At 34.2% G+C, this 14,450-nt stretch overlaps 1 protein-coding gene across 1 annotated transcript in view; it reads left to right on the top strand.

Annotated features, from left to right (window-relative positions):
• The window catches only part of LOC131057341 (actin cytoskeleton-regulatory complex protein PAN1-like), a 34,137-nt gene extending 21,388 nt beyond the window's left edge, over positions 1-12,749 (top strand). The window contains exons 2-4 of the mRNA XM_057991478.2: positions 11,988-12,308; positions 12,397-12,512; positions 12,561-12,749. Of these exons, the coding sequence (XP_057847461.2) occupies positions 11,988-12,308; positions 12,397-12,512; positions 12,561-12,749 (626 nt within the window). The remainder of the gene's footprint in view (positions 1-11,987; positions 12,309-12,396; positions 12,513-12,560) is intronic.
• Positions 12,750-14,450: the final 1,701 nt, after the last annotated feature.

The following is a 14,450-nucleotide window of genomic DNA, read 5'->3' as shown; positions in this document are numbered from 1 at the left end:
GTGGTTTTTCCCATTTGGGTTTCCACATAAAAAATCATGTTGTCAAGTGGTGAATGATTTTGTGGTTATATGTTTTGATATGGTTAATATGTTTAACTGGTAAAGTTACTTAGATATGTTTAGATGACTGGAAGTGATCTAAAATGACATATTACTAATGTTAGTAAAGTTGTTTGATTTTTTGGTTAAATGGTATGTGATTTTTAGATCTGTTACAGTGTTATATTGGTAACTTGACAGTGCAGTTGCAATTTATGGTATAGTGTTTAAACCGATTAGTTCAGTGATTGATTTATGAGCTGGGTTTTAGTTTGGTGAAAGTTTAGTTTTTTTTTCTATCTACTGATTCACCCCCCCTCTCTCAGTAGTTGACCAGATCCTTATTGATTCATCATATCATTAATTGGTATCAAAGCATTTCAGGGTCCTCTTGTGTTTAAGCCTAACAACTTGAGGTAAAGATCTAGGAGAACTATAGAATCTGGAGTGATAGGATGGAGATCTATATCAAAAGCTTCGAAAGTCAATATTAGGAACATGTTGTTACTAAATATAACTTGCCTAGTGGGATTTTGTTAGATGATCAAAAGAAAGAACAACAAGAGAATAATCAAGCATTGGAGGCCATTATCAGCTCCTTGTCTGATTCAAAGTATGTTGATGTCCGTGGTTTGGAGATTTCTTTTGAAGTGTGGAAGAAACTTGAGGATATCTATAGCAGTGATGAGCATGTGAAATCTTCCAAAGAGGAGAGTCTGAGAGGTAAATTTGATGATATGTGGATGGTTGAAGGTGAAAACATTCAACAATATGGTCAGAGGATCAAGGCGATAGTCGGTGAGATCAAAAGTGTTGGTGGTACAATGGAGGATACCACAATGGTTAGCAAGGTGTTGAGAACCCTTCTAGTAGTCTGTGCTATCCAAATTGCAGCCATTTGGGAACTCAAGTCTATTGATGAATCAAAGCTAAATCTTGACTCCATCATTGGTAAATTAACTATATTTAAATTAAATGGTTTTTATGGAAGTTTTCAAAGATCAAAAATTTGCATTTAGAGCCTCAGTTTCAAACCCACTGGTAAAAAAAGCAGAGAAGCTAGTCACAGTCATGAGTCTAGATCCTGCAGAGAAGTTGATGATGAAGAAAGTCTAATTGAGATTGAAGCATTATTGGCCAAGTGGTTACCCAGAGGTATCGGTAAGTATAGAGGTAAATTACCTTTGAAGTGCTTTGGATGTAACCGGATTGGACATATTACTGCTAACTATCCAAATGGAGATAATGAGGAGAAATGTGAGAAGTATAAGAAGTACAAAGAAAAAGATAAAAGAGATTGTCTCATTGCAATGGATGGAGGAATTACAGATGAGGAATCTTAGAAGATGCAAATGAGGACATTGTCTTTGTTTCTATTAAAGAAGAGACATGATATCAGAAGGCATTAGTCTCTTGCATGGATAGTTCTAATGACTAGATTATATATAGTGATTGTTCACACCACATGACCGGTGACTAGAGTAAGTTTCTTACTTTGAAGGAATTCAATGGAGGTGTTGTGAGATTTGGGAGTGACTCACCCTACATGGTAAAAAGAAACGAAACCATCTCTTTGAATGGAAAGAGAAATGTAGATGATGTCTACTGGGTTGAAGGATTGAAACATAATCTTTTGAGTGTTGCTCAACTCAATGACAGAGGTTATCCACTACAATTCAAGAATGGGATGTGCAAAATATATGGAAGCAAAGGTGAAATAATTGCAACTAGCAAGCAGAAAAAAGGTAAATTGTTTCACCTAAGCTATAAAGTCAACAATTGTTTAATTGAAAAAGTAGAAGATAGTTGGCTTTGGAATCGAATATTTTATCATGTAAATTTTGATAACATTGTAAAAGTCAGTAAGTCCAAATCAGTAAGAGGTTTGCCTCAGTTGGACAAACCGGTGAATGCTCTATGTAAGGAATGTCAATTAGGGAAGTTGACATCCTCAACTTTTAAGAGAAAGTCTTTCTCAGTAGAACATTTTCTAGACTTGGTTCATACCGACCTCTGTGGACCAATAAGGACTAGGAGTATTCAAGGTGATCAGTATTTTATGATTTTTACTGATGATTGCTCAAGAATGATGTGGGTCATATTCTTGAAGGACAAAACAAAAGACTTTAGAAAGTTTAAGGAATTCAGAGCCTTAGTTGAAAAAGAAAGTGGAAGAAAGCTTAAGTTCTTAAGAACTGATCAAGGTGGTGAATTCACTTCAGAGCAATTTAATAGATACTGTGAAGATAATGGAATTAAGAGGCAACTTTTTGCACCTAGGATACCACAGTAGAATGGTATTGCAGAGAGGAACAACTGGTCAACTGTTGAAGCTGCTAGGACTATGCTAATACAAGGAGGTGTAGCTAAGACATTCTGGAGAGAAGTTGTCAGCACAACTGTCTACACAATGAATCAAATATTGGTTAAAAGAGGTAAGGATAAAACTCCTTATAAATACTGGTATGGTAGATCACCTAATGCCATTTACTTTAAGATTTTTTATCAAGAGAGGTGACTATGTTGGTAAGTTTGAGGCTAAGAGTGATGAAGGCATATTTCTTGGTTACTCCACCAAGAGAAAAGTCTACAAATGTTACAACAATCGGACAAAGAAGATCATTGAAAGTGCTAATGTCTGAGTGGATGAGTGCCCTGAAGATTAAGGAGAAATCAGTAAGGAGGAAGATGAACCTTACATTCTGATTTTGGAACTGGAACTAGTGAAGCCATAAGTTGGTGAAATGAATACTGCAACACCAGTTCAACCCAAAGAGGTAGATTCTACAGAAGATGAAGAAATTGAAGAAGAAGAAGAAGAACCTAAAGACCATGATGATGTTATTCCAAAATGTCATGCCCCAAACTTTTGCACAAAAATGGAACAACAATTTTTTTTTAAAACAACATAAATTCATTAAATAATCTACATTAAAATGGAATTAAATCATCTAGCTTTTCCACCTAGCCTATCACGCATCCCGCAAAGGCCGAAGGCCATGGCCAAAGGGGAGGGCATAATGCAAGGGAGAGCCGCAAAGTTAATGGGGGCGGTAGGGGCCATAAATTAGGACAGCGACGACCGCTGTGGTGGCCACCCGTAGTGGCGACCAAGGCCACCACTGGAGGTCACCACATGCATTAGTGTCGCAGGCATCCCTGCGAGTTGTAGCCCACAGTGGTTTTGCAGGCACCCCTGTGGGTTTCGGCCCAAGCCGCCTAGCTGCAAGATTGCTAGGGATTTGGCCCGAGAGGGTTTGATCTGCATTTTTTTTTTATTTAATTGTTTTTTGTTTAATATATATATATATATATATATATATATATATATATATATATATATATATATATATATATATATATATATATATATATATATATATAAATAAATATATATTTGCTTATATATATATATAATTCTAGTAGATATGCATGATTTTACTAAAAACCAGAATTTTTAAAATGACAAGTATTTTCATTTCTAGGGTAAAATGTAAATGAGTAAATCTATATAAGTATATATATATATACCTGTACAAGAGCATGTTTATTTTATTTATTTACAACAACATACATGTCAATTTTATGCATATATTTTTGAACAACAGCTTAGTTTTAGATAATAGAAACTATAGGCATTATCCCTTGTAAAAATATATATTTACATATGGAAATATATATAAGTTTACAGGTTTGAGTCTGTATTTACATTATTTAGAGCAGATTTTTTTTTTTTAATAAAAAGAGTAGAATAATTTTCTTGTTTTTGTAGAATGTATGAAAATGATAGAATTAAATTATTTTTCCTACTTAACATGTATTTCCAAAATAGAAAAATGTATAATAGCAATAAGGTTATTTACAGTTGAAACTATCTTTTTTTATTTTTTTATATTTCTTTATAACAATAAACACCAAGATGCAATGTAGATTTATTCTAGATCTAAAATATCTATTTATTTCCTTCTTTTAACACGTATTTTTCAGAATGGAAAAAAAAAAACATAAACAATAATAAAGTTGTTTACAACTGCAACTATCTCTTTTTTCTTATTTACATTTCTTTCCTAATGGCTAATAAGAAAGAAATAAATTTCATTTAAAAAAAAAAAAATCTAGCTCTAGGTGAAAAATCAATAATGAATAACTCAAATAAGGAAAAAACTCAAATTTTATCCTTTCCTTTGCAAGAACATACTTAAATGAAATACATCTTTGTTTCTTGTGTCATGATAAAACATAGTCTAATAAATACATTTTATTTTCAGCAACTTACATACAATAAGAAACTCATTTCCTTTCCTTTTTCCTTGCAACTAAAATACAATAATAAACTCCTTTTTTTTCTGCAACTAAAATACAATAATATACTCTTTTTTTCTGCAACTAAAATACAATCAGCAATAGGATCATCTCCAAGCTTTCCCTTCCAAATCTTTTCCAAAGCAACGTGCAATAAAAGCTTGAGGTTCTGACCATGGAGGCTCACCTCCCAACCTAGGTTTACTAGAAGCCACCCTCAAGCTAGGAGAATCAAGGCTAGATGGGAAACACACATACAAACACATACATGCAGAAACTCATAACAACAAAGACACTCCCTACCCAACGATTACACAATGTGACATATGTGACTTTTCAAATGGGGTGAAGGTGGATTATGTACCTTGAGGAGAATTATGCAATAGAGAACATAATTGCCCTAACAAGGCTGCAAATAACACATCCACAAGTTCCAAACTTGTCCCTATAATCCCTTATGTCCCCTAAGGCATAAAAGACAACAAAACTCCCCTTATGACCCTCATTGCATAAACAAATCATAATGCAGCAAGGGTCACAAAATCCCTTGAGAATCACTTTGTTCCAAAGAGAGCCTCTCACTCAAAGGTTGTCAAACAACCCTTCACCCTAAGGCCACTCTACCCTCCCAAGGGTGAGTTTGGCCTTGAAAACTCCCAAAATAAGGAAACATAAAAAACACAACCAAAAAACACATAAGGAAGAATTCTACTCCTTCCTACACATAAGAAAAAAAACCACAACAATAGAAAACAAAAACAACCACAATATTTTCAAAAGAAAACAACATCATACACTAGATAGGAGTTCAACCAACCTTAATTTGCCAAAAGGGTAAGAGAATTTATAGAAGATCTACCCAAATCCACAACTTTTCTCCTTCAAAACTTAGCCAAAATCTTCCCAATACTTGCCAAAAACTCTAAAAATTCTAAGTCTCCAAAATGGAGAGTGGGTGACCAAACTTCTCCCTCCCAAACTATTCCCTATGAAGCCACACCTCACTCTTTCCAAACCACTTGAGAAGGGTGAAGGATGCTCATTGGTTGGTCTTCCAAAAACCTTACACACTCCCTAACCAAGGCACCTCAAAGAGATGAAATGGAATGGGGAAGAGAAATGAAACTCATGAAGTGGGTTATCTATCCTAGGAAGGCTCTTCTAAAGATGAACTTTGGCCAACTTGGGAAACTCACTTTTTGGGGAGGTTAAACAAGTCCTAGGGAGTGGACATATGGCTAAATTTGGCCTTCATACATAGGTACATCATATGGCCCACTAAAAATGCCCCTAAATTGACCCTAGAAGTTAGTTTAACCTCCTTGAAGTCCACCCTAAGTTTACCTACGGGTCAACCCTGAGTTGACCCTTCTAATGGCTCCCTATCCAAGGTTTACTTGGGACCATTTTAGGATAATTGAAAATATATGCATTGGTAAAATAAATTTCCTCAAAAAGAGACATGACAATGCCAACTCATCTTACAACACATGTGTCAAGTGACACTACAAAAAGAATTACACATCACTAAAACACACATGGCAAATGTCCCTTTTTTTGAAATTTATAAATTAAACAACTTCCAAATTAAACACTTGTCCAAGCATAACATTTACAAATTAAAACACATTTACAAATGAGGGTTTGTCTCTCCAAATAGACAACCCCTGGCTTCACAATCGCACATAAGCCTAGCCTTGATTCTCCAAATAATTTTCATGGTCACATGGAATCATTTTCTTGCACATCTCACTTGCACATTAGTAATTTCAAAAATCACATATAATATTATAAAAAAGAATATAATGCAGACATCGCATAAAATTTCAATTATAAAATCAAGTATCCAATTATCTGATAACATCCACATACAATCATCTACTAAATGGCATCATCCTCATAAATATTTTATTAAATCATTTATAGAGCATGCATCTGTAATTTCAAGCATCAAAATAAAGTACTGCAAATCAAAGTAAATGATGTAATCATATCAATATTATCCATAACATGAGATCATATAGAATTTAGGTCCATAATGCATCAAAATATAGTATCCAAAATAGGTCCAACATGAAAATAATAGAAATGCTATGATGGCTCAGGGTAGGGCCTCACAAAATGTATGTTAGACTCAATCATAATCCTAATAAAATTATTGGAGATAAATATGTTGGTGTGTTAAGAATAAGATGAGAGAAAATTCTTGTATGATCTCCACTATTGAGCCTAGAACAACAAAGGAAGCTTTTGGAGATGATCACTAGATAAAGGCTATGGAAGAAGAGCTTGACCAAATTGAGAAGAACAATAGATGGACCCTAGTACCTAGACTAGTGAACAAGAATGTAATAGGTACTAAATGGGTATTCATAAATAAACTGAATGAAGATGAAGTAGTAGTCAGAAATAAAGCCAGACTAGTATGCAAAGGATATGCACAAGAAGAAGGTGAAAACTATGGTGAGAAATTTGCACCAGTTGCAAGATTGGAAGGTGTCAGGACTCTACTTGCATTTGAAACATATAAAGGATTCAGGGTATATCAGATGGCTATGAAGTCACCATTTCTAAATGGAATATTGGAAGAGTAAGTCTACATTGAACAGCCAGATGGTTATGTTTTGACTGAAGCAAAGGATGTGGTGTGCAAACTGCACAAAGCACTATATGGTTTGAAGCAAGCACCTAGGGCATTGTATGAAAAAATACATTCTCACTTGGTGAAGATAGGTTTTTAGAGAACTAGTGAGGACAAAAATACATATCTCAAGACTAAAGGAGATAAGATATTTATTAGTGAGGTATTTGTGGATGATATCATTTTTGGAGGGAATGATGACATGTGTGATGACTTTGCTAATGAGATGAAAAGTGAATTTGAGATGTGTCTGGTAGGAAAAATAAAATTCTTTATAGGTTTGCAAATTCAATAGATGAAGAGTGGTATCTTCATCACACGGTCCAAATATGTGAAAGAAGTATTGAAGACATTTGGAATGGGAGACTGTAAACTAGGTGGAACACCAATGGTTACAGGCTGTAAATTGTCTAAGGAGGATGATTCTACATCAATTGATGAAAAGGAGTATAGGTCTATGATAGGGAAACTACATTATGTTTTCCATAGTAGATCAGATATTGCTCATGTATTTGGATTAGTTTCCATATTTTAGAAGAGCCCAAAGGAGACACACATGGTAGAAACTAAAAGAATATTCAGATATCTAAAAGGCACAATTGATTATGGATTATGGTATCCATATGCAGGTAACTTTGATTTAAATGTCTATATAGATGCAGACTGGGAAGGTAATGTTCATGACAGAAAGAGTACAACCAGAGGAGCATTCTTTCTTGGAGGAAGGCTTATGTCTTGGAGCAACAAGAAATAGAGTTGTATATCACAGTCAACTACAGAAGCTGAATATGTTGAAGTGTATATGAATTGTAACCAGACAATCTAGATGAAACACATTCTGAAAGGTTTTAAGTTGAAGATCTCATAACCGGTAAGGATTTTCTCTGATAATACTAGTGTAATAAACATTTCAAAGAACCTAGTGTTGCATGCTAGAACCAAGCATATTGAGCTGAAGTATCATTTCTTAAGAGAAAAAGTGCAGAGTAAATATGTGTTACTAGAGCATGTATATACTAAGGAACAACTTGTAGATATCTTTACTAAACCTCTACCTAAGGCTACTTTTGAGTATCTTAGAGGTCAGCTAGGGGTTGTGCCCCTACATGAGGTTAATTAAGTAGATGTGGAAGACATCAGTCCTAGAGATTACTAGAAGTCTTGTAGCAGGATTGGTGTAGAGTGGAGCTACTCGATAGGGGGAGCAACAAGTTGTAGATTGATGAAGTATGGAATAGTTAACCAACTATTATTGGTATTCACTTCGGCATTGTTGTCAAAGGGGGAGAAAAACTGTATATGATTGATAGCCAGTTACCAGCTAAAGACATGGAGAAATAGTTGAAGGAGAGTACATGGAAAAATGTAAACCAGGATTCCTATACCAATGAATGTGCACTACTCTCAATCATCACAAGCAAGTGTATCAATATTTGTATTGTCATCAATACCAAAGGGGGAGATTGTTGGCATTGAATGAAGATTATATTAATGAAGTATAGTGTTGTCATTAATGTCAATAGAAACTGGTAATGGAGTTGTATTACAATTGGTGGTGATGTAGTAATGCAACTGGTAGTAGAGCAGTGATGGAAACCGCTATTTGTATTTGAAGTAGAGTGATCAACCAATAACCCTAACCTCTTGATAAGTCGAACCCTAACTAATGGAGCTTGGTGAATTGGTTGTGTTTATCTATGATCGAATGGTGATCAAAGATGATTATGCCATGTATGCATGATACACATGATGAGTTTCAAAGTGGTTTTGGTGCATAGAGATAATTGTTTTATCTTGAGAATGATAAAATGCATAGAATGAAGTGAATAATGCATAATGAGTTACAAGATCCAATGTGCGGTGATCCAGGAGTAGTCAAAGTTGTCTTGAAAAATGTATAGTTGATTGCTATGTAATCCAATGGTCATGTTTGAACTGATATGTTTGTAATCTCTATGAGATATTAGGTTTTGTTACATGTTACTGACCTATTGTATTTATTTTTAAGGTCAATGAGTTGTTTGTAATTGAGTTGGCAATTTGGTTAAGTGTGGTAGTGTCATTTATTATTGAACCAGAAGGAGTATCTGTAGAATGTGTAAAGGTAGATAGGAGCATAAATCGATTTGATTAAGTAGAGTAGTGCTAATACTAGATCAACAAAGACCGTGTTGTTCTCTAACAATTACAACAGTTAAATCCCTTACCTGAGTAATATTTAATAGGCTTGGTGCTTTCTAAATCCTCTAGCCAGGTGACCCATTAGCTTGGATTTTAAATCCTCTGTCGAGGTTACTCCTAAGAGGGTATTGCCTTTAAAAGGGTATTGTAGTCAATCCCTTAATTGGGTAGTCCTTAATTAGATCTGTTCCTAACAAGAAATTTTTGTAAAGCTTCTAACAATGCTTGGCTCCTAATAGGGTGAAATTTAGAAGAGTTCAAAATACTTGTGGGTATTCATCCCCATTGTGGTTTTTCCCATTTGGGTTTCCACATCAAAAATCATTGTGTCAAGTGGTGAATGACTTTTTGGTTATATGTTTTGATATGCTTAATATGTTTAACTGGTAAAGCCACTTAGATATGTTTAGATGAATGAAAGTAATCTGAAATGAGCTATTACTAATGTTCATAAAGTGGTTTGATGTTTTGGTAAAATGGTATGTGAGTTTCAGATCTATTACACTGTTATATTGGTATTCTAATCAACTAGTAAACTTGATAGTGCAGTTGCAGTTTATGGTACAGTGTTTAAACTAGTTAGTTTAGTGATTGATTTATGAGTTGGGTTTTAGTTTGGTGAAATTTTAGTTTGTTTTCTATCTACTGATTCACCCCCCCTCTCAGTAGTTGACCAGATCCTTATTGATTCATCATATCATCAATATTTCTATGCATATAACTATTTGAAGTTGCTATACAAGGATTTATGATGAATTGCTATGTCATTTTATGACAAAATGAGTGAATTGTTGAGAGAAATTTATCATTCTGTCATAACCCTTTTTTTGGACCTTGATGTGACTTGCTATTATTATTATTATTATTATTATTATTATTATTATTATTATTATCATTACTACTACTAGTATTAATATTAGTATTAATTTTATGAGAAATGTTAGTTGGAGGTGAAAACTGAATAAGGATGGAATTAGTTTAAAAACAAAGAATTAAATAGTAATTTATTACATGTGGTATTAGAGTGAAGGTTGAAGTCTAGGTCTTGAGCTCACTTCAACTTATGCAATCTAGAAGAGCATCTTGGGAGTAGTTGGAAGTAGTAGTGATGAATTGTTATATATTAAATTAAGGATTGAATAAGGAATTCAAATTTCAAGTAAATGTGGATGGAAGGAAATGTGGAAGAGGAAAGCATACCACCACTACAAGGTGTCAAAGAGAAGCTAGCAATGATGAAAATCAACAAGACCAAGGGAATAATGAGATAGGAGTCGAAGCTATGAGATCAACTCCATGGAATTATTGGCATTTGATCATATGGTCAACCAGTATAGATTTATGTATGATGACTATTTTGTATGCTTTCATTGATGGCAACTATATTTCTTAAATCATTTAAGTCCTACAGATCAACTAGTTAAACTTAATCAGTAATGCAGAGATAGTTTTATCTGAACCGGTAATTAGGACTTCAACAAGTAAATTGTCTGACAGTCTCACACTGATGACTGGTACATGAAATCTATGAAGGATGAAGGAATGTGGTTTTGAAACAACACTGATGACTAGAAGTTGAAGATAACTTCATCACCGCATGAGAATATTTGATCAAATGAATGAGATTTGATCAACAAGGAAGAGATCAAGAAACACAATTAACCGGTAGTGATGAAAATCACTCAGATTGGTTAAATGACACATAATTGGATTTGTTATGTCGGTGGTTGACATAACTAAAGTGTACAATGCAAGATTGTCTAGATACATTGAACCTAGGGAATTGTAATAGGCTTCTAGCCAACATTATGATAATTTTAATTATGTAATGAGGTATGAAAGGATATATATACATGAGCTTGTTAGTGTGACATGTGATTAGTGAATTTTGTATTTCTAATAGTGCAAAGATTAGAGGAGTTGAGAGATGAATTCTCTGTAATGTTGTAATATTCTGAAGTAGATCTTATCAGACACAAAAGGTTTTATACTGAGATAATTTGTACTTATTGTCTTCCTAATAGTTGCAGTAAGAAAATCCTCTTACAAGCTCACTCCTAACGGGTGCAGTCAGATCCTAACAGTTCAGATCATTAAATCCTCTAACCAGGTGACACATTCGCTTGTATTTGAAAATCCTAGTTACTTTGGTAGCTCCTAATAGGTCTTATCCTCATGAGCCTTTTTTTCATACTCTTAACCAAGCTTAGACACTTCTAACAAGGTGTGCCCCTAACCAGGTGTTCTAGACCTTAACCAGTTAGATCTCTATACAACAATCAGTGGATTTTGTGGGTACTAATTCCCACCATGGTTTTTCCCATTTGGATTTTGCACATATAAACTTTTGTGCCATGTGGTTTATGATTTATTTGGTGATTGCATACTTGGTTTTATTTCTTGCATGTTTATTGAGTTTTAAGTTAGTGAAATTGATATGAAGATTTGTATCATTTTTACTATCACTAATTCACCCCCCCTCTTAGTGCCTTATAAGTTCATCAATTTGTATTAAATCCTAACTTCCTTAAGGCTTAACTGCTTGGAAGGGATCTCTAATCCTAAGGCAAATATGGGTGAAGGAATGAGCTATAGAGAGATGGCTAGAGAACATGCTAAAGCTAAGGGTGAGCTAGAAACCCTAAGAGGAAAATACAAGGCTTCATAAAAAAAAAGGAAAGAACTAATAGATAAATTATTGGAGATCTCTGACAACATCTCTTTAGATGAGCCAAACATTGATGCACTGGTTGAGGAAGTGGAGAAACTAAATGGTGAAAAACTTAACCCAAGGAGATTGAAATTTTGATAAAGAAATATTTAGGTCTCATCCCTAAAGAAGAAGAAAAAGATAAAGAAGATAAGGATGATACACCTGATAAGTTAAAGGAAGAAGATTTTCCTAAGGGTGTTAAGCTTATAGATTTAGAGCTAGATAATAAGTACTTGTACAATGACCCTATTGATACTAAGCCTATAGATATACTGGATGATGTTGACAATAGTAATATAGTTAATAATGACATAGATAATGTTGAAAATACTAGAGATAATGTTGTGAACATTGCTGACAATGTAGATGTTTTTGAAGTTTGTGTACAAATGGATGATCCCCAAGAGAAACAACAAGATGTAAATAATGAAGGTGAGAAGGAAACTGATAAGAGCTCAAGTGAGCAACTGGTGAATTCTCAATCTATAGGAACACACTCCATTGGTAAATGAAACCATAGATACAAATGTAAATGATGCTATCAATGATAGCCAGAAGGTTATGGCTGAGGAAAAGAAGGCAGAGGAGGCATCGGCTACTGAACAAAGTGTGGAAATGCAACCACCACTGGTAAAGGTACATTAGTTTGAAATTCAACTACCACTAGTCACTACAACAATACAGAAGGAACAACTAGAGACAGGGAAAGAGAAACCTGAGAATAAGTCAGAAGAGAAAAAGGATGAAGAGAAGAAAACAAAGATCGATGATGATGATAAGGAATTTGTGAGTATTAAAGGTCCAATAGACATGGACAATCTGAGTTCCTTTGAATTAATGGATATTGCTACTACTATGCAATCCCGAGCATAAAAGAAGCAATTGAAAGAGTAGAAAGGAGAAGCAGAGACCATTCAAACTACTGTTGAAATTTAATCAAGTCTCCTACCCGAGACTGACAGGTAATCTATCCACCCCTATTGCAAAGCTTGCACAATTAGTTGTTTATGTCAGTGAAAAACTAAAATAACTTGAAGAGGAAACTCATGCTTTAGCAGAAAGAGATTACTAGAAGAAAAGGGGAGAATAATTAATGGTTGAGATAGATAAAGGCAAAGTGGCTCTAATGGTAAACAAATATCTTTTAAAAATTGGAAAAGAAAATGGAGGTAAAATTTTGGCCACTATATCTAAAATATCATTATTTTGTTCTAACTTAAAGAAGAAGAGACACAATACAAAGAAGGAACTACAAAGGACAAGTGATGCTTACATACTGATACAAAACTCCACAATCACTTTTGGTAAATCAGTTGATGCCTTACAACACATATTAGAAATTTATTATTTTGAACAGGTGAAGTAGATAAGATCCTTGAAGGAGTTGAAGAATCAGTTAACTCTGAAGGTTGAAATCTTACAAAGAGCATACAAGGAGTTTTGAAGCAATTTTGGCTACCCGGAGATGAGCATTGTTGATGCTATGGAGGAGTTTGCAGCTCAGATCTTGACACATGTTGAGATCACTGAGACATTGTTAGAAACATGGGACAATGACCTTAAGCAGTAAAACTTTCATTTCAGTGCTATTTTCTTGAGAATTTCATTCTAAAGACTTCCAAACTTTTATTTCTGTCTATATATGTAGTTTTTAATGACAATTTTGATGTAATGAATGTAGTTTACTTTTCTATTTGGTATTGTTGTCAAAGGGGGAGTATAATTAGTTTAAGAGTCAAAATTTTGTATGTACTATTAAGGGGGAGTAATGATTTCATCTTTGTAATGGCATGCAATTTCTAAGGAGGAGTGTATGTCATGAGCTAATTTTTCTTTTGCACACTTAGTTGACAAAATTTTCCTAAGTGTTGCCATAAATGCCAAATCTCTTGTTGGTTTCACTATCATCCAGTGCTAATTCAATAAGAATAAATAATAGAAAATATGATGTATAGAAATTTGGATGTTATATGATAAATGTTGTATAAAAGCTTCTACTAGATCACCCCATGCCTTAATTCCAGGTGGAAGTTTGGAGAGCCATTCCATAGTATGTTTTCATTGATGGAAACTATGTTTCTTAAGTCATCTAAGTCCTATAGATCAACTATTAGGATTCCCAAAGATACTGAGAGGGGGGGGCATGAATCAGTATCTAACCAGTTAATGGATTTTCTAAACTTATTAAATGAATCACATGCCAAAAAAGTGTACCGGTAAACTAGAAATAATGTAATAAATAAGATCAATAACCACAACATAGAAAGCACACCATAACACAATATTTTTAATGAGGAAATCCAATGTGGGAAAAACCTTGCTGGGATTTGCGACCCACAATATTCACTGACTGGTCCATAAATGAATATTACTTACAAATGCGGTGCCTGCCCATGCAAGAAGGCTCATTGCCTAGAGCTCATTGCTCAAATACAAAAAGGGAAGTCTCACTGACTTACAAAAATGGATTATGTAAATCCAATGTCATGTACTGCTTTGGTTCATCATCTACTATGCCAGGTTCAGTACTGGTTTAAGCTCATAAAACTTCAATAAACCTTATTCCAAAATCTT

The sequence above is a fragment of the Cryptomeria japonica genome, chromosome 7, assembly GCF_030272615.1.
Source record: "Cryptomeria japonica chromosome 7, Sugi_1.0, whole genome shotgun sequence".
NCBI lineage: Eukaryota > Viridiplantae > Streptophyta > Pinopsida > Cupressales > Cupressaceae > Cryptomeria > Cryptomeria japonica.
The sequence above is the reverse complement of the archived record's forward strand: the minus strand, read 5'-3'. Positions and strand labels throughout refer to the sequence as shown.